Source organism: Phoca vitulina, unplaced genomic scaffold, assembly GCF_004348235.1.
Source record: "Phoca vitulina isolate PV1807 unplaced genomic scaffold, GSC_HSeal_1.0 scaffold8, whole genome shotgun sequence".
Lineage (NCBI taxonomy): Eukaryota > Metazoa > Chordata > Mammalia > Carnivora > Phocidae > Phoca > Phoca vitulina.
The window spans coordinates 73,551,674-73,574,108 of record NW_022589711.1 but is presented as its reverse complement, the minus strand read 5'-3'; the positions used below and the strand labels follow the sequence as shown (position 1 = coordinate 73,574,108).

At 39.5% G+C, this 22,435-nt stretch overlaps 1 protein-coding gene across 1 annotated transcript in view; it reads right to left on the bottom strand.

The window, feature by feature from the left end:
• The window catches only part of WDR49 (WD repeat domain 49), a 135,517-nt gene that overhangs the window by 4,949 nt on the left and 108,133 nt on the right, over positions 1 to 22,435 (bottom strand). The window contains exons 18-19 of the mRNA XM_032407275.1: positions 15,727 to 15,836; positions 13,139 to 13,285 (exon numbers count right to left, since the gene is read on the bottom strand). Coding sequence (XP_032263166.1) covers positions 13,139 to 13,285; positions 15,727 to 15,836 — 257 coding nt within the window. The remainder of the gene's footprint in view (positions 1 to 13,138; positions 13,286 to 15,726; positions 15,837 to 22,435) is intronic.

The following is a 22,435-nucleotide window of genomic DNA, read 5'->3' as shown; positions in this document are numbered from 1 at the left end:
CATCTTACTATTCAGAGTAACAACATCTGCTAGGTTAATGGCATAATGTTGTCATACGATAATGTGAGTGAGTCTGCAATGATTATGTGATACATCTGAGAGATCATTAACCGTTTACTGAACTTGTTTCAGATTATAAAGGAATGTCTTTAACCTTGCTGCGATAACTTGCTTTCTTGAAGTATTAACTGGCAAGGCTGAAGTTCCCAGTTATTCAACCAAACATTAATCTAGGTGTTGCTCTGGAGGGATTTTGCAGATGTAATTAAAGTCCCTAATCAATGGACTTCAAGTAAAAGAGATTATCCCAGATAATCTGGGTGAGCCAGACTTAATCAGTTGGAAGGCCTTAAAAGCAGGGCTGAGGCTTCCCGAAAAGAGGGAAAAAATTCCACCATTGGACAATAGGTTCCACTTGTACCCATGGAGTTTCATTCTGTCCTTTCCTGACTGTCTGTGGATGATAGCTTTAGCCTGTGCTCAGTCGGCCCATGATCTTCCCCTCCTGACTCAGCCCTCACAATCCCATAAGCAAATTCCTTGTCATAAATTTCAATATATGGCCCTGCTGGTTCTGCTTCCCTGAACCCTGACTGATACACTTGCCATAAAGTACATTGTTTACCTCAAGACAATTGTGAAGGGCAAAGTGTTCTCATTGAGACAAACTGGTGTGTCAAGGTTCTGGTGGTTTGTGACTAGAGTCTGTTAGATATTCCTTGTAAAAAAAATTTATGTTTGTTCAAATGTATAGTTTATCTTAAAGCCCTCTCAATTCCTGCATAGGTGTTATGTGGGACCTCAAGTCTCAAACTTCTTGTTTTCTGGGCCAACAACTTATAATCTTGGAGAGTAGTTCACTCAGAAGGGCTAGTAACAGCCAATGTATATGGCCTCTGAAGGCTTCCCTTCACTTAAACTCAAATCCTTTGTCCAGGCTACATGGCCCCACATGATCTGATCCCTATCCCCCCTCCAACCTCATCTTGTACTAGTTTCCATCTCTCTCATACTACCCCAGCAACAGTGACTTTCTTTCCGGCCCCAGAACACATCAACCCTGTTCTCAATTCAGTAGCTTTTACACCTCTGGACCTTGTCCTTGGAATTTTCTGCCCCTAATGCTTCATGAGACTGCTTTCTTATCTTTCAGGATTCAGATAAAAAATCAGAGGGACCTTCACTCATGCTCCCCTAGTCATGTCTTACCACATTATTGTGCTTTACTTTCTCCATACCTCTTATTAGTATCACCATCCAAACTTATCTTCTTCTACTTATTTATTATCTGTCTCTCCCTCAGGTGATAAATTCAACAAAAGGAAAGACCTTGTCTGCCATTATACCTCATATCCCCATAGCACCCAGCATTGCGTCTGGTACATGAGAGGTATTCAAAAAATATATTTGTTGAATAAATGAGCAAATGAATGAAGATACCTCCAGGAATATGAAGGGGTGGCCCTACTTCTCAAACTTTGGAATTCTTGCATTCCAGAGAGCTAAGGGCTCCATAATGGTGAAAGAAAGGTGGTTCTCCGTGTCATATATCCATCCACTTACCACAGCCCTTAAAAATCAACATCTAGCATTATTGGTAACCATTTACACTTACTCTTTCCTACCTGGGAAAATACAACATTTATATATTTAAGTGATATCCATCACTTCGTTCTATAGCTGGCTTCCCAACAAGGTTTGTTATAATGATACCCAAAAGGTGTTTTAAAAGTAATGAAAATGAAAGACATGGTGGTCATGAAGCCATCAAAACATTTTCACTGAAATAAAATGATTCAGTGAACTTAATAAAGCAAAGTTAATCTTTTGTCATCTGATGCGTCCCTTGTCCGCTGATTAGCAACCAACTGTATCAGACAAACAATAGTGGCAAAAACCTCACAAAGCTTCCTAGCAAGAAAGGACTTGATGGCCATCTAAATATAGCACTGCAATGACCAGCTGTTGTTCATCAATGAATATACAGTATTCTGAAAACTTTCTAATTCACATCCTCTATCCTATTTTATTCTAAGCCCTCTAGATAATTGCTTTTCAAAATTTTATGTGCGTAAGAATCACCCAGAAATCTTGTTAAAATGTAGATTCTGATTCAATAGATCTGAGTTGGGGCCTGTGATGCTACATTTCTAACATGATCCCAGGTGGTGCCCATGCTATTACTCGCTGTCCACTGCCCACATCTTGACACCAAGTTTCTAATTCCTGAATCTAGACTCTAGAACAGTATTACCAAGTTGTCATTCAATTTCAGCCATCACTGAGTAACAATCAAGTGGCAAAGCAACAGGCTGTTGGCAAGGTGGTGAGGACTGGTCAAAATGCTTTAAGTCTTCCTATAACTCTTAAATAATTGTGGTCCAGGACCTGTTGAAACTTTTTTTTTAAAGGCTCAATTTTTTTTTTAAATTTCAGGTTTTAATTTATTTGGGCTTTACATAAGAATAAAGACTCAATTTTTTAAGAATGGTTTTAGGTTTAAAACAAAATTGAAAAGAAGGTACAAAAATTTCCCATATATCCCCTGCCTCCACACATGCATACCCTCTCCCTTTATCAATATCACTCATCAGAATGGTATATTTTTTCCCAAGGATGAATCTACATTGATTCATAATAATTGCCCAAAGTACATAGTTTACCAACAGGTTCACTACCAGTGGTATACATTTTATAGGCTTGCCATCCATATACTACATTACTACAAAAGAGTAATGGCATATATCCCTCATTGTAATGTCATACAGAGTATTTCCACTGTCCCCAAAAAATCCTTTGTGCTCTTCCTAGTCATCTCTTCTCCTCTTCTCTGGCAACCACTGACCCTTTTACCATAGTTTTGCCTTTTCCAGAATGTCATATAGTTGGGATCATCAGTATGTCCTTTTTCAAATTGGCTTCTTTCACCTAATAATGTTTATTTAAGATTCCTCCACATGTCTTTTCATGGCTTAACAGCTCATTTCTTTTTAGTGTTGAATAATATTCCATTATCTGGATGTACCACAATTTATGTATACATTCACTTATTGAAGGACATCTTAGTTGCTTCCAAGTTTGGGTAATTATGAATAAAGTTGCTTTAAACATCCATGCACAGGCTTTTGTTTGAACATAAATTTTCAATTCCTTTGGTTAAATACCAAGAAGCATGATTATTGGATTATATGGTAAGAATATGCTTCCTTTTGTAAGAAACTGCCAACTGTCTTCCAAAGTGGCTGTACCATTTTGCATTCCCACCAGCAATGAATGAGGGTTCCTGTTGTTACACATTGTCATTAGCATTTGGTGTTGTCAGTGTTCTGGATTTTGGCCATTCTAATAGGTGAGCAGTGATATCTCATTTTTGTTTTACTTTACATTTCCCTGATGACATATGCGGAACATCTGTTGAACCTTTTAAAAAATGTTTTTCACATATTAATGATGTCTGTCTTGTAGGATCCAAATTTTGGTGTGTGTGTGTGTGTGTGACTTTCAAGATGATTTATGCTATCATATAAAGATAAAAATAATAGGAAGGAATTCCACTTTTAAGATGTTTCTGTTTTATGCTCATTCTTTAGTTATCTAAAATTTCCTGGAGTGCATCACATGTAACAATTTCTCATTTCTTACTTAAAATGAATATAAATATATATATGCTTTCTTTTTGTATTTAAATTATTTATTCCAGTAAGAACTTTTCCATAAATATCAGTGATTTTCTTTCTTTATTGGTACTAGATTTAAGATTATATTCTAAAGTAAAGATACGGTAAGTTAGATTTTACTAAAAGTCTATGTGCATATTTTCACCTGTAGTTTAAGAACTATACAGAGAATTTTGTGTTGCAATGAAAACCACAAATTGTCAGATTCACCATTTTTTAATTATTTTGCCCCTCTTTGTAAATTGCAGGTTACCAATGGATACACAAACTCTGTCTCATCTGGTAGAGTTTTAATTGACTTCCTCTCCTTTTTGTAAACACCAGTTTTGGAACCTACCTGCAGACTGGATTGGAGATTATTAACAAGAACAAATTGCCAATTCTTACAGATTCTTCCAGTTCCCTTCAGTATCTGACTACAATACTCCAAAGTAAGTTTCCCTAAAACTGAGAACCAAAACTTGACAGCTCAAATCCCTGTCTAGACCCTACACTGCCCACAGCTGTTCTTTTCTCTCGGGATCTCCAGGACCCAGAACAACTGACCTTTCTCACCAACTCACAATGCATGGTTCAACTGGTTTTACAGAAGCAACACCAACAAGAACCCTTGAGAGCCCACTTCTGAGACCCTGCTTTGTCCCCCCAGGAGGTTTATGATCACCTCTGGGTTGTTCCATGATGAGCAACATTCCTTCCTCTTGAACAAAAGTGGGGGGACTGACAATGTTGAACTTCACCTGAGCCCTGTACTCCTGGAAAGCAGAGACAGTTAAGAAATCCCTCTACTCTTTTGTGTTTTGGAGACGGAAAACAGCAAAGGATGACTCTGCTCTCAGACTCTGAGATAAGACCCTCTGTACCCTTCCCCAGAAGTCTACTAAGACCCATGGATTCACGAACCTGCCTCTGTAATGGCCCAAGCCCGCTCCCTTTTCTCTGAGAGTTTCTCTTTAACAAATACTCTCCCTATGAAATAGCCTGCAATAAAATCATCTCTTTAATTGTCCCACTCATTTTGTCTCTGGCAGAACAACAACAACAACAAGAACCAAACAATTCACCTGAGGTACCACTAATGCAGCATTTTCTCTGCACTGGAAATTTTAAAGATTTTACAGATACAGTAAATGGTTGGGTTCTATGGAATTTGTTGGCGAAAACTGACCCAGAGACACTTCTAAGTCCTCGCCAGGTTTTTGAATAAGGCATATCAAAGAGGGGTTTCAAGCTGTTTGGGAACCCACAGGGAACAACTTGGAAGCTAAAGAGAGAGTATGAAAGATGTTTCAACTTGAAAGGAAAAGAGAGAGAATACAAAAGGACATTAAAAACCCAGTAGGTAAGACTAAAAAGTCACCAGGGGATTATGGAGTGTTTGAAAACTGTCCTGAGTTCCAAAGTGATAGTTTAGAATATTGAACGTAAGTCTGGCAGAATGCCCCTCATCATACGATTGCCAGATAACCTCCTGCACACTGTAATTAGGGGGATTGCAGAAGTGTGTGTAAAATGCAGCACAAAGATCTAAAGTAGACTATTGTAATGAAAATGTGGAGGGGGGAATATGTTGGTAATTGAGTTTTTTTAAGTGCTCTTTTACAATAACATTTTTTTTTTTAATCCAGCAGCATCCTCCTGAAAAGGAGATGAACAATTTTCAATGAAAGCGATAAAAATGGGTAATACTATAGTAAAATGGCTGATTTCAGAAATAAGCATAAGAATAAGCTGCCTAGGTGATTCCTTCCCATTCAGTTTTTCCTCCTTTCCCCTCTGATCCTCTGTGCTGTTTTATTCCACATATGAGTGAAACCATATGATAATTGTCTCTCTCTGATTGACTTATTTCACTCAGCATAAGACAAACTATGAGAGACTCTCAACTATAGGGAACAAACTGAGGGTTGCTGGAGGGGAGGTGGCGGGGAAGGTTGGGGTAATGGGGTGATGTGATGAGCATTGGGTGTTATATGCAACTGAACTCTACATCTGAAATTAATGATGTGCAATATGTTGGCTAACTGAATTTTTATAAAGGCTGCCTAGGGAATATGATTTGAATGCTATTTGAACAAGGGCGATGATACTTAGAAATATTAACAACACGGACAACTGAATAACATGGACACTTCTCATGGAGGGCCCACCTCTTATTAGCTACGTGAGACTAGATAAGTTGTTTAAACTCTTTATGTCTGTGCCACAGATCCTTTACATCTATGCCAGAGTTCATGCCACAGACTCCTCCTGTAGAAAGTAAGGACAATAATAATTTCTATATCATAGAGCTGTTTAGTGGAATAATAAGAATAAAATATTATCAATAAAGAAAAACGTATCAAATCCTATTAGGTGTCAGGTTCTATGCTAAGGGCTTCACCTAAATTATTTCACTTAATTTTCACAGCAACATTATGGGGATGGTAACTAATATGATGCCCATTTTTAGTTGAAGAAACTAAGGTACAGGGAGTTTAATTGACCTCTTCAAAGTCATATAGCTAGCAAGTGGTAGAGTCTTGATTTGAAGCCAAGTGTATGCTTGAAATTTTGCCTTTATACCATTATTGCTTTGGGTCTCCCAAGTTTTATTCCCTTTATAAGTAGAAATTCTCCCAAAAGACAACCATAGCCATTGACACCTTATAACTTAATGGGAATACTGACTGCAAGTTCAAAAGATACAAAATAATGTAAAGGGCCAGGAGTGGGGGGAAAAAAGCATGAAAATACAGGTAAAATGATACTATGCCAGTTATCAATATATTGCCCCTCAGCTCCAAATCCATTCTTCACTGCTTGCTTTGGGATAATGGGCTGGAGCCCTGTAAATATCTTTTGCCAGCTGGTTGATGTTGATCCCTGTCACGAGAGGACACTAGAGGGACACTGGAGAGGTGGGTTTCTCTTCCAAGCAGGTGCCCCTCTCACCATGCTCCTGCAGTGCAGTTTCTCTAGCACTAGACTCCTATAGCATGATTCCCTGAGTACCAAGTCCCCACAGAGGCTTTTCCAGCTCCAGACTCCCATGATGCAAGCATGGCTACTCCAGAGCCCAGAACTAGCAGCTTTCCTTGTCACCTGTCTGGCACCACCTGGTGAATGGCTTTCCTGCTTTCCCCAAGAGGTAAGCAGAGGTCTGCCAGTGTGACTCCTCTCTGTGAACAGCCTCCCCTGTACTCTTTTGGTGTCTTTGTAGTGAGTTCAGAGATGCAGCACCTCCCTGTGAATGGCTTCCCATGTCACCCACGTTCTACCTGCGGCAGCTCTGCCCACCTCACCATCCAGTGAGACACGGATAAGCCCTCTCCCATGAGGTCTGGGTATCAGCCCTAGCTGGGATGGGCATCTTCCTTGGTCTCTCTCAGGTCTGAGGGTGTAGTGGCTATTCTTTAAATCTGATACTCCTGTGTTCTTTAGAGTTCTCTTTACTTCCTACTAGCCAATTTTCTATAATACCCATATATTACATCTAAAATCAGAACAAGAAAATGAATTTAACAAGAACATAAACTCTGAAACATGCCTATACTTGCTCTTCAGTTACCACTCTTTCTTTGCTACTATAGTCAGTTTCTTGGAAAAGTGTGAGCTTTTCTTGGTTGATGTCCCACAAGCACCTCCATCTCAACATATTTTGAAAACCAACTCTAAACCATCTCCTCCTCCTGTAGTTCCTCTCTTAATAATAGTCTCCTTTATTGGACATAGTTTTCCAAGCTAGAAACCTGAGAGTTATACATGTGTTCACATCTCATCAGGGCACATAACCCTTTAAATTCGATCTCCTTAACATTTCTCAAATTAGTTACTTCCTTTCAAGGGACTCCTTACCTTTTTTTTAAAGATTTTATTTATTTATTTGACAGAGAGAGACACAGCGAGAGAGGGAACACAAGCAGGGGGAGCGGGAGAGGGAGAAGCAGGCTTCCCGCTGAGCAGGGAGCCCAATGCGGGGCTCGATCCCAGGATCCCGGGATCATGACCCAAGCCGAAGGCAGACGCTTAATGACTGAGCCACCCAGGCACCCCTAGGGTCTCCTTATCTTCAAAATAATAATAGATACCATTTAATGAATGTTTAATTATGTACTATTCACTGTGCTAAAGTTAGCCCACACAACTTCAAAATCAGGCATGGTAAGCCCCATTTTATACATGAGAAAGCTGAGACTTAGTAGCTTATGTAATTTGTCCAAATATAAACAACTAGTGGAAGGCAAAGTAAGGATTCAAAAGCAGATAGCCAGCTGCAAACAACAAGCTCCCACTACTATAATATGCGGCCTTCCGTCCAGCCCCATTATAATTCATCTAATACACAGTTTCCAGAAAGCTTTCTAAAATGCAAAACTGGTCATGTCACTTTCCTATTTTAAACATTTCAATAGAAATTTTGTTTCTGAATAGGATTTAATAGTTAGTGGTAAGTCATCTTTCTCATTGCACCAGACAGAAAAACAAAACAGGTAAATTATAGAAATAATATTTTAAAACCTATCAGAGGGTGGTGGAAGCACCTGGAGATGGTAGAACCCTTCTTAGATGGGCTAAGATTGCCAAATATTTTCTTCCCTCTGTGGATTTATCATGTCTGGGCATTGCTAAGAAACAGGATTGCCATAGACAAAGAGGCCTTTCTAAGGGAAAGTGAAATCAGAAGAGTTTTGATGACTATGTAGGTTGGTGTAATATACTGGAATCTAGAGAAATTCCATATGGCCAGTATTCCCCACAGGATGTTTTCTGAATGCTAGGGTGATAGAGACTGTGGATTGGACTGGAGAGGCAAAGTAATGTTTCCTGTAATCTTGCAGTACTTAGGAGACAATATACCAATAAAAGAAGAAGCTTAAAATAGACATTTGAAATCAGAAGTAGACTAAATCTAACTAAAGCTGTGACCAAGCACTGGCCAAGCTCAATTCCTGATTGAATTCCTGTGATCTGCCCTTCTTGTTCTCTGCCCAACTAAGGAAATGGTAAACTATCTCTGGGAGAAAATAACATTAATTTCAGTATCTATAGATCTTACATACGTAATTTCTGTCATACAATTTAAAAATGTACAAAAATTACAAGACTTGTAAAGAAGAAGGAAAATGTGACCAGTAACCATGAGGGAAAAATAGACAGTAGAAGCAGACTCCAAGATCATTCAGATATTGATGTTAGCAGGCCAGAGCTTTAAAATTACTATTATAAATATATTAAAGAAAACAGAAAATTTGGACAAAATGGATGAAAACATGAATAATTTCAACTGAGAATTGGAATCTATATAAAAAGAGATTCAAATGGCACTCTAGAACTGAAAAAATATATATGTGAAATCCGAAATTGGGAACTGATCACATGAGTTTAAGAGCAGACTGGCAAAGACAGGATTAGTGAATGCAAAGACAAGTCAATATAAAGCACCCAAAATAAAGCCCAGAGAGTAAAATAAAATGGAAAGAAGAGAAGACTGTAAGAAACATTTACGATGTAAAGAATGTCTAACATATGCAGATTTGCAATCCCAAAAGGACAGGAGAGTGGGAATTGGAAAGAAACAATATTCAAAAAGATAATGGCTGAGAATTGTCCAAAATTGAAAAAAGATTTAGTTGAGAATTCCTATCAACCCCAAGCAATATAAATACTGAGAAACGTGTATTTATATCCATCATGATAAAACTGCTCAAAACAGATAAAAAGAAAAATCTTTAAAGGAGCCAGATTAAAAAAAAAAAAAAAGATACTACATTCAAAGAAGTCACAACAATATATCAAGAGCTGAATTTTAAACAGGAATTATGGGAGCAAGGAAACAATGGGACACTATCTTTAAAAAGCTGAAAGGAAAAAAAAAAAAACCAACAAAAAACCAATACTACTATTTAGAGTTTTAAACCCAGTAACAGTATCTTTCCAAAGCCAAATGAAATAAGTGCATTTTTCAGACACATAAAAGCTGGGGTAATTACTCACCAGCCGATCCACATTATAAGAAATCCTACAGGACATTCTTCAGACTGAAGAAAAATAATCTTGGTAGAAGCCTACCATTACAAGAAGGAATAAAGAGCACAGAAAAGAATATTGAAACCTCTGGAGCAATCACTAAAAGAATAATACAAAGAAATATAAAAACAGAAGGATTAATAGAAGAGATGAAATGGAGTAATTCAAAGTACTTGACTGAAACATTTCAATGGGTCTTCATTTCTGATAAAATAAATGCAAGGGCTTTAGCATAGTACACTAGGTGTTCCATGATCTGGCCCCCATTTACCTATCTAGCCTTGATTCTCATCGTGCCCCTTCTAGAACCTTGTCACTTGGAACTACGTGTAGCTCCCTTAGCACTCGTTACTCATACCACCTTACATTTGCATAAGCTACTCCTTTGCCAGAAATATCATCCCCCTTTTTTTCTTAACTGACTAACAGTAACTTGACTTTTAGAGTCTAGCTTGACCTAATAAGGTTTCTCCCAAAAAACCATCTATGAATCTCCCTGTGGTCCCACGGTAGCCAGTGCATATCTCTATCACAGCCCTGGGTGTAAAACATAATTATTCATTTCCTTACCTATTTTCCCCACTAGTCTTCAAGATCTTTGAAGGCTGGGCCTCCACATGTTAACTCTTTGTCTTCAGCCTCCAGCACAGGGGCCAGCCTGTGCACAGAGGCATTCAGTATCTACCTCAGAAAAGGCTAAACACATAAGTGAGTGAACATTATTGCAGTATCTGCAAGTTGAAGACTCTAGGATATTATACAAAGCCCGTTACAGTCCTCTGCCTTCCTCAAGACCTTTATTTCTAAAAAGCATACCAGTACCCCAAACTCAACACATTCTAAACTCAACTCTACTCATGTGTGTCAGACTCACTTCCCTAACATCTCCCAGGGCAGCCAACTCAGAGTCACGTGGACTTCTGCCCTACTTCATCCCTGATGTGCCTTTCCTTACACTATTTCCTTGATCTTGACTCCCTTCCTCCTCCTTCACCCTGCAGACTCCTGCCCTTCCTAAGTGTGTGACCACCACTCTGCATTGATTCCTATGCCCCAGTCACAATTCATCTGGCTTCTCCCTTGGTGCGCCCACGGAACACGGTGTCACATGTCATGCATTCCGTTGTCTTCAAAGTCTGCATCTGTCTCTCCCTTACATTGGTGGAACTTATAAAAAAAAAAAAAAAATAACTGGTGGCGCCTGGGTGGCTCAGTCATTAAGCGTCTGCCTTGGGCTCAGGTCATGATCCCAGGGTCCTGGGATCGAGCCCCGCATCGGGCTCCCTGCTCGGCGGTGAGCCTGCTTCTCCCTCTCCCATTCCCCCTGCTTGTGTTCCCTCTCTCGCTGTGTCTCTCTCTGTCAAATAAATAAATAAAATCTTTAAAAATAATAATAATAATAATAATAATAACTATTTTCCCTTGCAGAGAAGGCAGGTAAGTGAAAATACTGAAAAGAGAGCAAAGGATGAAAAGCTGAAGAAGAAAATTAAAAAAAAAAAAAAAACAGAACTGTGGAAATTACGGGAAAAAATTATATTGCAAAATCCAGGAGAAAAAAAATTTCTTCGAAAATGTGTTAGAGTATTTCAGTATGTCCATCCAGCCATCTACCCCCACCCCCCATCTCTCCACACGCACATCCACCTGCCTGTAAGGAAGAATTCTCCCGCTGCAGACTGTACAAGGCTCCTCGCAGGAGCTCAGGAGCTTACACCGCTGAGGAGAGGTGTTTGCTGCCCTCACTGTTGACCTCTCCCACTTTCTTGCTCCCCAGCATTTGCATACTCCCTGTCTTCTATTTCTCTTCTCTCAGTTCTGATTGCTCCATCTTGGTTTCCTCCCCTGGTCATGTTCTATGTCCCTACTGTCTTTTTTTTTTTAAGATTTTATTTATTTATTTGAGACAGAGAGAGAAAGGGATGGGGAAGGGCAGAGGGAGAGGGAGAGGCAGGCTTTCCGCCTAGCAGGGAGCCTGATGCGGGGCTCGATCCCCACGACCCTGGGATCATGACCTGAGCCAAAGGCAGATGCTTAACAACTGAGCCACCCAGGCGCCCCTATGTCTCTACTGTCTTTACACTTTGTCCTGGCTCTGTGGATCTTTTCTTACTGTCTGTTCCCCAGATCTCTTCTGTCTGTGACTCAAGAGGATAAGATAAGTACTTCCCACATTTATTTTTAAAAGACGAATCATCCTGGGGTGGGGGAAAAATTAGGATGACAGACTGAAAGCCCTGTCAGATGCATAAATGGTTATGTAGAGCCCCGAAATTTATGGATTCATGGTTTTAAAAGAAATGAGCAGAAACCATTAGATGACCCTCATGAGACCAAATAAATGATTATAAGTTTAGAAAAGAAAAACTCTTGAGAAAAGGCAAAAGAAAGCTGAGAATAATTAGACTGGAAACTATGGCAATGAGGAATGACAGCTGTACCTTGCTCCCAAGTGGAATTTCAAAAAAAAAAAAAAAGTTGACCAACTGTTCTCCTTTCCCAGAGGGAACCAAGTGAAGACAAGAGGCTGAAACTTCCTCCAGTGTGGACATACAGAAACGCCTCCCTCCTGCAAGGGTTATTATTTCTCTCAAGGATGATGTTGAACCCTCATCTCTGAGGATTTGAAAAGTTCAGAAACCACAGATCTCAGATGGTTCAAGTGTAGTTCTGATCTTTTGACTGTGACAAGTTGGAAATATGCACTTGTCATTAATTATTTTAGATGAGTTCCCTGCAGTGTCCATATGCTCTCTGAGTGCCTCACTGAGATTCAGGTTGTGCTTCGTGCACTCCCGTAGGGCCCCTCCATGCAGGTAGGATTTCTGTACAGACCCTGTTCTTCAAATCCTTAACAACTTGGAAGCCTATAACCATCTGAAAAAGAGAACATTCTTCTGCACACCTTGTTTCTGAACCTTCAGAGATCATTCACTTCTATTTTTCTAAGCTAAGCTTTCTTGTCCTTTCATTATCTAAGCCTGGCACTGCAGCTGGGAGTCTCTAATACAATGCACATTAAGTAGCCTCTATTTATAGTGTTCCATCTGAAAAGAACAAAGACCAGATTGTCAGAGACCCTGTTCTCAAGCAGTCTTAGGATAGCTCTGTCTCTGGTATCAGTTTTGAAAACGAAGATTATTTGGGGGAAGGGGTTCTCATCCATGGCAGGCTCAGACTATATATTCATGGCATTCTGACTTCAAAAAAGTGACAAGATGAAAATATTCTTTTAATGTATTCCAGCCTGTTGGCTGCCCTTTTTGAGAGCACAGATCAGCAGCTGAGCTATAAATCTTAACAGTCAAACCACGCTTCCTTCCATGGCAACCTACAAGGCAAACGTATTACTCCCATGCTCTCCGGCTCTGGTTTTTTTTTTTTTTTTTTTTTTTGAGTGGTTGAGTTTAACAGGGAGAGAGGACTAAAGGGGATGGTGGCTGAGGACTCACTTTCCGAGAGCAATGGAAGCTCTGGAATTTGGGAACACTCCTCCTCTGGCTTTTCCCTAAAGTATGTCTCCAGGTCCAGAAGAAAAGCTGGTTTCTTCACTTCAGGCAGCTCTTTCAGGGCTCTGATGCTTAATGACCTAAATGCACCTTCGTAACAGTAGGTTTTAGGGGAGGCTAGGAAAAAAGCACAGTGTCATTAATTCCTCAGAAGGAGCTAGCACATTTCCAAGTTAACTTTTGAAAATTTAACCTTCCTGTTCCTCAGCTGCTACAGCTGCAGCGATCAGCAAACCCTATAAACACAGCTGTTCATGATAAATCCGCGGCCCTTTGATTCAAAGGGACCAAAAGGAACTCAAGGCTCCCCTTTCATTTATTTTTTATTTTGTATTCTTTTGCTATTTTCCCTTGAAAATGTGTATTTTACAGTTTTGGAAAAGCTCCAGTTTCTCTTTTATCTATCAGGAAACTGCATCTTTTGTAAGATGGAATCTTGTTTTTAGCATTTGACAACGTATCTGAAATTTTGAATTTGCAGGTACTTTTTAATTTCGCTAACATGTAAACCATTGTATTGAAGATGCACGCAATGAGATGATGAAAAGGAAAGCTCGTTTGTTCATGCACTTAAAAGCAAAGTCTTGGACAATGGGAAAAAGTTTTCTTTTTGCTTCATGGCATAAAATGGAAAAAGCTTCACTCAAGATGTGATATTAGGTTTGTTTGATTGTTAGCCCTGCAAAGGTAGGGACTGTGCTTTTGTCATCATGGTGGCTCAGTATCTAAGGAAAGTGAACCAATACATATTCAGCACTCACTATGGGACAAGTCATGTGCTGTCAGTGGTTCTCAAATGTAACCAGGCTTCGCAATCCCCTGGAGGGTTTGTTAAATCATACCCTGCTATACATCCTTCCCATTTCCGATTTAGTAGGGTAGGGATGGGGCCCCAGAATGTACACTTCTAGGTTCCAGGTGATGCTCATTCTGCTGGCCATGGAACATACTTTAAGAATCAATGTGTTACGTCAAACCAAAGGAGAAATATTCACAACCTGTAGAAGTATCATTATGCCCTTCTGACAGATGAGGAAATTGAGGCTCAAGATACTTTAATAACTTGCCTGAATTTGGCTATCTAGCACATAGCAGCTTGGACTTAAGCTCAAGTATGTTTCACTCCAAAGGTCATGCTCCAAGGTATAATAGTAATAACAATAACATTAGTAATTAGTAATTGTATCAAGTTTCCATAATATGCCAGGCACTGTTGTATGTACTTTACACATATTATCTCATGTAATCTTACAAAAAGCCTATGGAGTAGATTAGTTTATAAATGTGCATTGCAGGGTGCCTGGGTGGCTCATGGTTAAGCATCTGCCTTCGGCTCAGGTCATGATCTCCAGGTCCTGGGATCGAGTCCCACATCAGGCTCCCAGCTCAGCGGGGAGTCTGCTTCTCCCTCTGCCTCTCCCCCTGCTTGCGCTTTCTCTGTCTCTTTCAAATGAATAAATAAAATCTTTTTAAAAAATAAATTAGGGCGCCTGGGTGGCTCAGTCATTAAGCGTCTGCCTTCGGCTCAAGTCATGATCCAGGGTCCTGGGATTGAGCCCCGCGTTGGGATCCCTGCTCGGCGGGAAGCCTGCTTCTCCCTCTCCCACTCCCCCTGCTTGTGTTCCCTCTCTCGCTGTCTCTCTCTCTCTCTGTCAAATAAATAAGTAAATAAATCTTTAAAAATAAATAAAAATTAAAAATTAAAAAATGCATTGAATATTAAATAATGATGTACATTTTGGCAGCAAAATTTCAGTAGAAATTCTAAAATTAACGTATCTACAAAACTACAGCTACCTCTTGGACATAAGTTTAAACAAGACTGGCAATGAGTGAAATATTTTCATATGATGGAGTTTGGGGAATTATTCTCACCACACTTCTGTTTTTTAAGATTTGTTTATTTGTTTGAGCGAGAGAGTATGAGCGTGTGTAGAGTGGCAGAGGGAGCGAATCCTCAAGCAGACCCCCCCACCCCCCAAGCCTGACTCAGGGCTGGATCTCATGACCCTGAGATCATGACCTGAGCTGAAACCAAGAGTCAAATGCTTAACCAACTGAGCCACCCAGGAGCCCCTCTTAGTACACCTCTAAACAATACCTTTCAGTATGATAACAATTCTTTTGTTTCAGTTACTTTTGTTTTATAATTTTTTTTCTGGTTAGCCCAAACTAAACTCATATTGGGCTTCCTTAGAGTAAAAATAGTTTTTATTCATTTTCATCTCTTAAACACTTACGGGAGAGAATTGACGTTCTGTGCTAACCCTATTTTGGAAGCTATAATGGGCACTTTACGTGTGCTTTCTGGCTTAGACCTTATACTTCTGCCATTTATATGCTGTGTGCAGCCTTGGACAAATCACTGATGTCTCTGAGCCTCACCTTCCTCCTTTGTTAAACAGAGGCTCTTACCTTCACATTTATTAAGGAATACCAGCATTCCTGGCACACAGAGTAGCTATTTGTCATATTCATACCAATCTATAAAATAATAACACTATAAAGATATGTCAAGAGTGATTACTTACTGGGTGATTTTTGCATAACTTCACCATTGTAAAGGTTATGTGTTTTTTTCCTGAAGATATTTCTTTCCTTATATTTTATACCTAAATTTATGACTTCTGATGGTCTGACACTGGAAGGAAATAATATATGATAAAATAAAATATCAGCCACGAATAGGCACTTTCAAGCTTTAAATACATATCTTACTTTGACAAAAGAAAATAAACAAAGAAACAAAAAAACCCAACCAGACAAACAAAAAAGCCCTCTATACTGTGGACCTAATTGATGACATTTGTTTATACTAATCAGGCTGTATCTTTGAAGAAAATGGCTGCTAGCCAGGTGATGATATAAAAAGGTAAGAGCCAGAGAGGCCAAGAGGCTAGTTAAGCAAATATTCCCATAGCAACTGGAAAGTCAGAGAAAAAATTATGCAGAAGAAAATTTCACAGAAGCACACACTATTCTTGCCCTGTGTATAAATTAAATGGGCTAACTAGTGGTATGTGTCAAAAACTTATCCAGTGTGAGGCCTGGATCTTCACTTATGGTATCCAAAATGCAAAAAAAAGTTCAGTATTTTTGAGGCTTATCATATGAATCTATAGGAAAACTTCAGATTAGCTTGAATCCATGGAAAAAGTGTTATCATTAAAACAGAGGGAGTGAAATCATTATATAGTTGTACATAATTCCTGTCAGAAAACAGGAAATGGTCTCAACTATATTTAACGTTCACTGCACAGACCTCTACCTTTACAACGACAAGTTGTGTTGTCCAAAATCGTTATTATTCTCTTGGATGCATCAGGTCAGAAAACACACCCATTTTTCACACAATTACTGGGAGCCTGGGGCCTGCCCTCTCCCTGCTGCCTCCCTTCCTTGCATCTGTTAGCCCTCCTGCTGATTGCTCTCCCACCCCCTAACTTTTATTCGCAGTTCTGCTGCCTCCAGAGTAGCTGGAGAACCTCTAGAGGTTTCCTATACTCTCAGCCCCAATTTCCTGCTTTACACAATGAGATTCTCACTGTGGTTTTAAAGGAGAGGAGATGGATGGCTGTTTGGCGATGTGCCTAATAAAAAACACTATTCAATAAATGTTCATTTCCCTCCTTCCTTTCCCTCTGCTCTATTTGGACTGTATTTCCCAAACTCAAGAGTTTAAAATATCAATACAAGTGAAATTAAGTCAATGTATCTCAAAGTTAATATTGTGTGCTATTTATATAGCTTTAAATAGCAATTTATTGATTGCTTTTTTATACATAAATAAACTTTTCATTTTAGAGTTATTTTAGATTGACAGAAAACTTGTGAAGATAACATAGCACAGAGTTCTGGTATATCCCCTCACCCAGCTGTCCCTATTGTTAACATCTTATATTACTATTTATCACAACTAAGAAGCGAATATTGGTACATGACTATTAACTAAACTCAATATTTTATTAGGATTTCCCTAATTTTTTCCTAATGTCTTTTTTTCTGTGCCAAGAAATCACATTATATTTAGCTTTCTGACTCCTTAGCTTCCTCTGGTCTATGATAGTTTCTCAGACTTTCCTTGTTTTTTATGACTTTGACAGTTTTGAGGAATACTTGTCAGATATTTTTGTAAAATGCCCTTCAATTTGTGTTTATCTGATGTTTTTCTTAGGGTTAGATGGGAGGAAGTCAACGGAGGTGAAGTGCTATTCTCATTACATCTTATCAAGGGTACATGCTATCAACCTGTCTTATCACTGTTGATGCTAAACTTACCATTAGCCAAGGTTGTGTTTGCCAAGCTTCTACCCTGTGTAAAGTTACTTTTCCCTTCCTTTCCATACACTACTCTCTGGAAGCAAATTTCTAAGCACAGCCTATACTTAACGGGGGGATGACAATGGGAGATAAGCTCTATTTCCTTGATTGGGTGAAGTATCTACATAAATTATTTGGAATTACAGATTTTTTTTAAAGTGAATCTTCGGCATCCAAAGACTAAAGCAGGTGGCATTTTGTCCCCAAAGCACACTGGAATGGCTCTCTCACAATGTGCAATCCCTCATGAATCAGAACATATTATTTAGTCACTATCTGGGCTTGGAAAACCACTGCGATGGCATCCTTAGAGAGTCATTTTAAGATAGTAAGAGAATCTGTAACAATAAGAAGTTGGTGGTGGATACAGGAAGGGTAAAATGTAGTACAGTTATGCCTTACAGTCGTTAGGTTAATACTATTTTTCCCCCCAGAAAAGTATTATTGTTATAAACTGACGTATAAACTGTTGAGGGAGGCCTAGAAATAGGGAGGTCTACCTTTGGACTAGATAACACTAGACCTTTATTTTTCCAAGACACTCTGAACTCTTTCCTGCTTTTAGGCCATTTGCTTCCTGGCTCTCTCAACCAGTGATACTAAAATCACTTTGCTTATCTCCACTTAAGAGTTAAATCCACAGAGGGAAAGGGGTGGGCATAAGGTAGGAGAGACTCTCCTGGGAATCACACTAAACTGTACTACTGAGATGACTGCCAAGAAAGGATAGCCATAGTGACAAAGCTCTCACCTCAGGGCAGTTCTATGAACCACTAGACAGCAGGATCAACTTCATATTCAAAGCCCAACTTATTGCTTCCTTTCCTGTAGATATTTGACATTTGGGGGAATGGTTACTATGAAAATGCACATACAACTGGAAAGAGGTGAATATTCCCAAAATTCCAATACTCTTAATGGGCAAAGATAAAAATGCAGAATAATGTAATAAAGGGCTTAGAGCCAGAAGAGGGCCTACTATGGGCTCTGGGAAACTTGCCATCAATTCTATGAGAAAGAGAGGCTCTAACTGATCTCTCACCTCTTGGTTCAGGATATAGAAGGGAAGAATGACATGTGACAAGTCTCCAAGTGCCCTACTAGGCATTAAAGGAAAGCAAAAGCGCCTAGAGTAGTGGCTTATACATAGCAGATACTTGACGAAATGTTTGATCACTTGACTCAGAAACCAATAACTTTTCCATATTGTCACATGATGCTTGTTGGGCAGGCAGTATGGAGTGGTGGCAAAGTGCACTGGCTCTGGGGCCAGAAGGCCTGCTTTGGGATCTCTGGTTCACCTCGTGCTGGTGGGTTGACACTGGGCAAATCACTTAACTTTCTTCTGCCTTGCTCTCCTAGTCGTGAGATGGGGATGATAACTGTAACCATTGCCAAAGATTACAGGGACAATTAAATGAGTTAAATACCTAAGGACCTTAGCACAGTGCCTGGAATATGGTAGGAGTGCAGTAAGTATTGCCTACTATCACTTTAAGCAAGAATAAGAAAATATTTTCCACTCAAAGTAGGGAGTTCCATCACCCCCTATGGCCAGCCCTACTATTCTTGGGAACTCTCAGAATGATGAGACAAAAAAATAAGGAGATGTGGTACTTTCAAAAATAATAATTTGCTGTACTAGTATTTTTAAGACTTAAACTTTAAAAAATGAGTAGACTTTCATTTGCTTTCATTTGTTATACATGGGCAAAGGATGATTATTGCCACAGATTGTTGGTAAAAGTAGACTGTCAATCCTCCAAGTGTTTTATGTCATATAAGGCCTAATTTAAAATGCGATTTTAATGTTTTGTGTATTTTTTCTTACAGCTGTCCATAAATTTCCTAATTTAATTTCGAACAGAAGATCTCCTGACAGGATAATTAGGTAATCAACAGCATATAAATAATATTAAATATCAATTCCCTCCTAACCATAATAAGGATTTAGAACATCATAATTTCTCATCTCTAAGAAACATCAATTTTAAGTGTGCCTTCTGCCTTATACAACTTACTGAGAAATTAATGGAAATTTCTGTTTCATTTCCCATCTGATTCTTTTATCCTGGTTTCTGATAATTAACCCTTTCCCCACTTTTGAAATGGCAGCCAAAGTGAAAAGTGTCAGATAACAGAAGGTAGAGTAGACTTGTTCTTTGTTGCCCTAGAATAAGAATGAAGATCAATGAGAGAGAGCTCTACACATGAATAGATCTGACTGGACATTACAATCATTCTATAATAAAGGCTGGTTCAATAACAGAGAAGACCATATTTAAGATGGTGAGCATCCCATAGGAATTATGGGCTGTGGTTCTCTGAAGGATGTGACAGCAATCGGTCGAGTCTAATACCTCTAATACCTCTTTCAAGTTCATTATTAAATTGTTAAAGATTAATAAACATGTGGGGAAAAAAGTTCACTCTCGCAAATAATCAAAATAATCAACTGAAAACAATGATGAAATACCACAGCAACAGTTTTAAGACAATGACAACATCCGGGGTTGGTTCCAAGGCAGCCGTTTCTATGCATTGCTGGTGGGGGCACCCACAGGTCTAGGGACAGCAACTTAGCAAGATGATCTAAAGGCCTTTGAAATTTTGGACTTGGCAACTCAATTTTGAAGAATTTATTCTGATGATGAATGTCATCGGGTCTTCTAACATGTATGCATGAAGGTGTTTAAGACATGTTTTCCCAAATAACATTTGTAAACAATCTAAATGCTCGAAAAAAAGGAAATGGTTACAGAACTCCTAAGTTCCTAGGATGTCATTACAGATGTGGATGTCTGTGGCCACCCCTGTTAATTCACACAGAAATGGACTCCCTGTGTATTTTCTGAATGATAAAACAGGTTATAAACTATGTATGATAGTCTTCGTTTTCATAAGATATACTTTTGTTTATTTGCTTATTTGCCTGGAACTGGAAATGCCTAAGGGTCAGCACCAGTTTTGCAACAGGTGATTTTTCTTTTTCCTTCTTGCTTATTTGTACATCCAAAATTTCTCCTAAAGAACATGTATTTTTTTGGCAGTAAAGAAATACTCTAGGAGGAGGAGGAGCAAGATGGCAGAAGAGTAGGAGACCTAAATTTCGTCTGGTCCCAGGAATTCAGCTAGATAGGGATCAAACCATTCTGAACACCTATGAACTCAATAAGAGATTGAAGAAAAGAAGAGCAGCAACTCTCTGAATAGAAAAGCGACCACTTTCTGGAAGGTAGGATGAGCAGAGAAGTGAATCCAAGGCAATATTCGGGAAGACAGATGGTGGGGGAGGGAGCCTCTGTCGGCCGCTACTGGCAAGTGATAGAGCAGCAGAGCACAAAATCGGAAATTTTATAAGTCGGCTCTGCTGAGGGACGTCGCTCCAGTGGCTAAGGTTGGGGGGGAGTCCTTGCTGGGACAGGACCGTTGAGGTCACAGAAAGACCGGGGGTGCCTGAGTGCAGCAGAGCTCCCAGGTATCGGAGCGGGGAAGCGCAGAGACAGAGCTGAGGAGCAGGCTCGCAGCTCGGGGTTGCCATAAACCGTGATCCGTGGCACAGTCGGGCCACTGCTCTTCCAGCAGGGACCCAACAAGCGGTAGATCCGGGGAGACTCTCCTTCCTCCCCCGGGAGGAGCGGCGTGGGAGCGCACTGCAGGGATCTGCTGGGTTTGGAGACTCCACACGAGATCGGGTGCCAGAGATAGAAACGCTCGGTCACAGGCTGGGTGAGCACAGAGTGCGGCCTGAGACCAGGGAGACGGGAGTGACTGACTGCTTTTCTCTGGGGGCGCACTGAGGAGCGGGGCCCCAAGTTTTCAGCTCCTCAGGGGCGGAGACTGGTAGGCCGCCATTTTCACTCTCATCCTCCAAAGCTGTACAGAAAGCTTGCAGGGAACAAAAGCTCCCGAGAGCAAACCCGAGCAGATTACTTAGCCTGGACCAGCAAGCGCGGGGCAATTCCGCCTCCGGCAATGACATTTGGGAACCACGGCAACAGGCCCCTCCCCCAGAAGATCAGCAAGAACAGCCAGCCAAGACCAAGTTTACTGATCAATGAGAACGGCAGAACACCAGCACTAGAGGAATACAGCACATAGAATTCATGGCTTTTTTACCATGATTCTTTAGTCTTTCAAAGGTAATTTTTTTTTAACTTTTTTTTTTTTTGAATTTTTCTTTTTCCCTTTTTCAACCAACATCTTATCAATCCCTTTTTTAAAAAATCTTTTTTATTTTTCATTTTTAGAGTCATATTCTATCCCTTCATAGTAGTTAACCGTATTTTTGGTATATATATATATATAAGTTGTTCTCTCTTTAAAATTTTGGGATACAGTTTCTTCTAACAGACCAAAATATACCCTAAATTTCTAGCATATGGCTTTGTTCTAGTCTCCTGCCTGATCACATTCCCTCCCTTTTCTTTTCTTTTTTTGAATTCCTCTTCTTTCTTTTTTCAACCAACTTCTTATCAATACCTTTTATAAAATCTTTTATAATTTTCATCTTTACAGTCATATTCCATCCCTTCATCGTATTTACCCTTATTTTTGTACATATATAAGTTTTTCTTTCTTTAAAATTTTGGGAGGCACTTTCTTCTAACAGACCAAAATATGCCCAAAATCTAGTGTGTGGCACTGATCTATGCACCAGCCTGATCATATTTGATCATATTCTGTTTTTCTTTTTGTTTGTTTTTATTTTTATTTTTATTTTTTCTTTCTTTCCCTTTCTTTTACCCTGGTTTCAGGTCTCTTCTGATTTGTTTAGTGTATATTTTTCTGGGGTCATTGTTACCCTGTCAGCATTTTGTTCTCTCACTAATCTATTCTCCTCTGGACAAAATGACAAGACAGAAAAAATCACCTCAAAAAAAAGAAGAGTCAGTACCGATTGCCAGGGACCTAATTAAT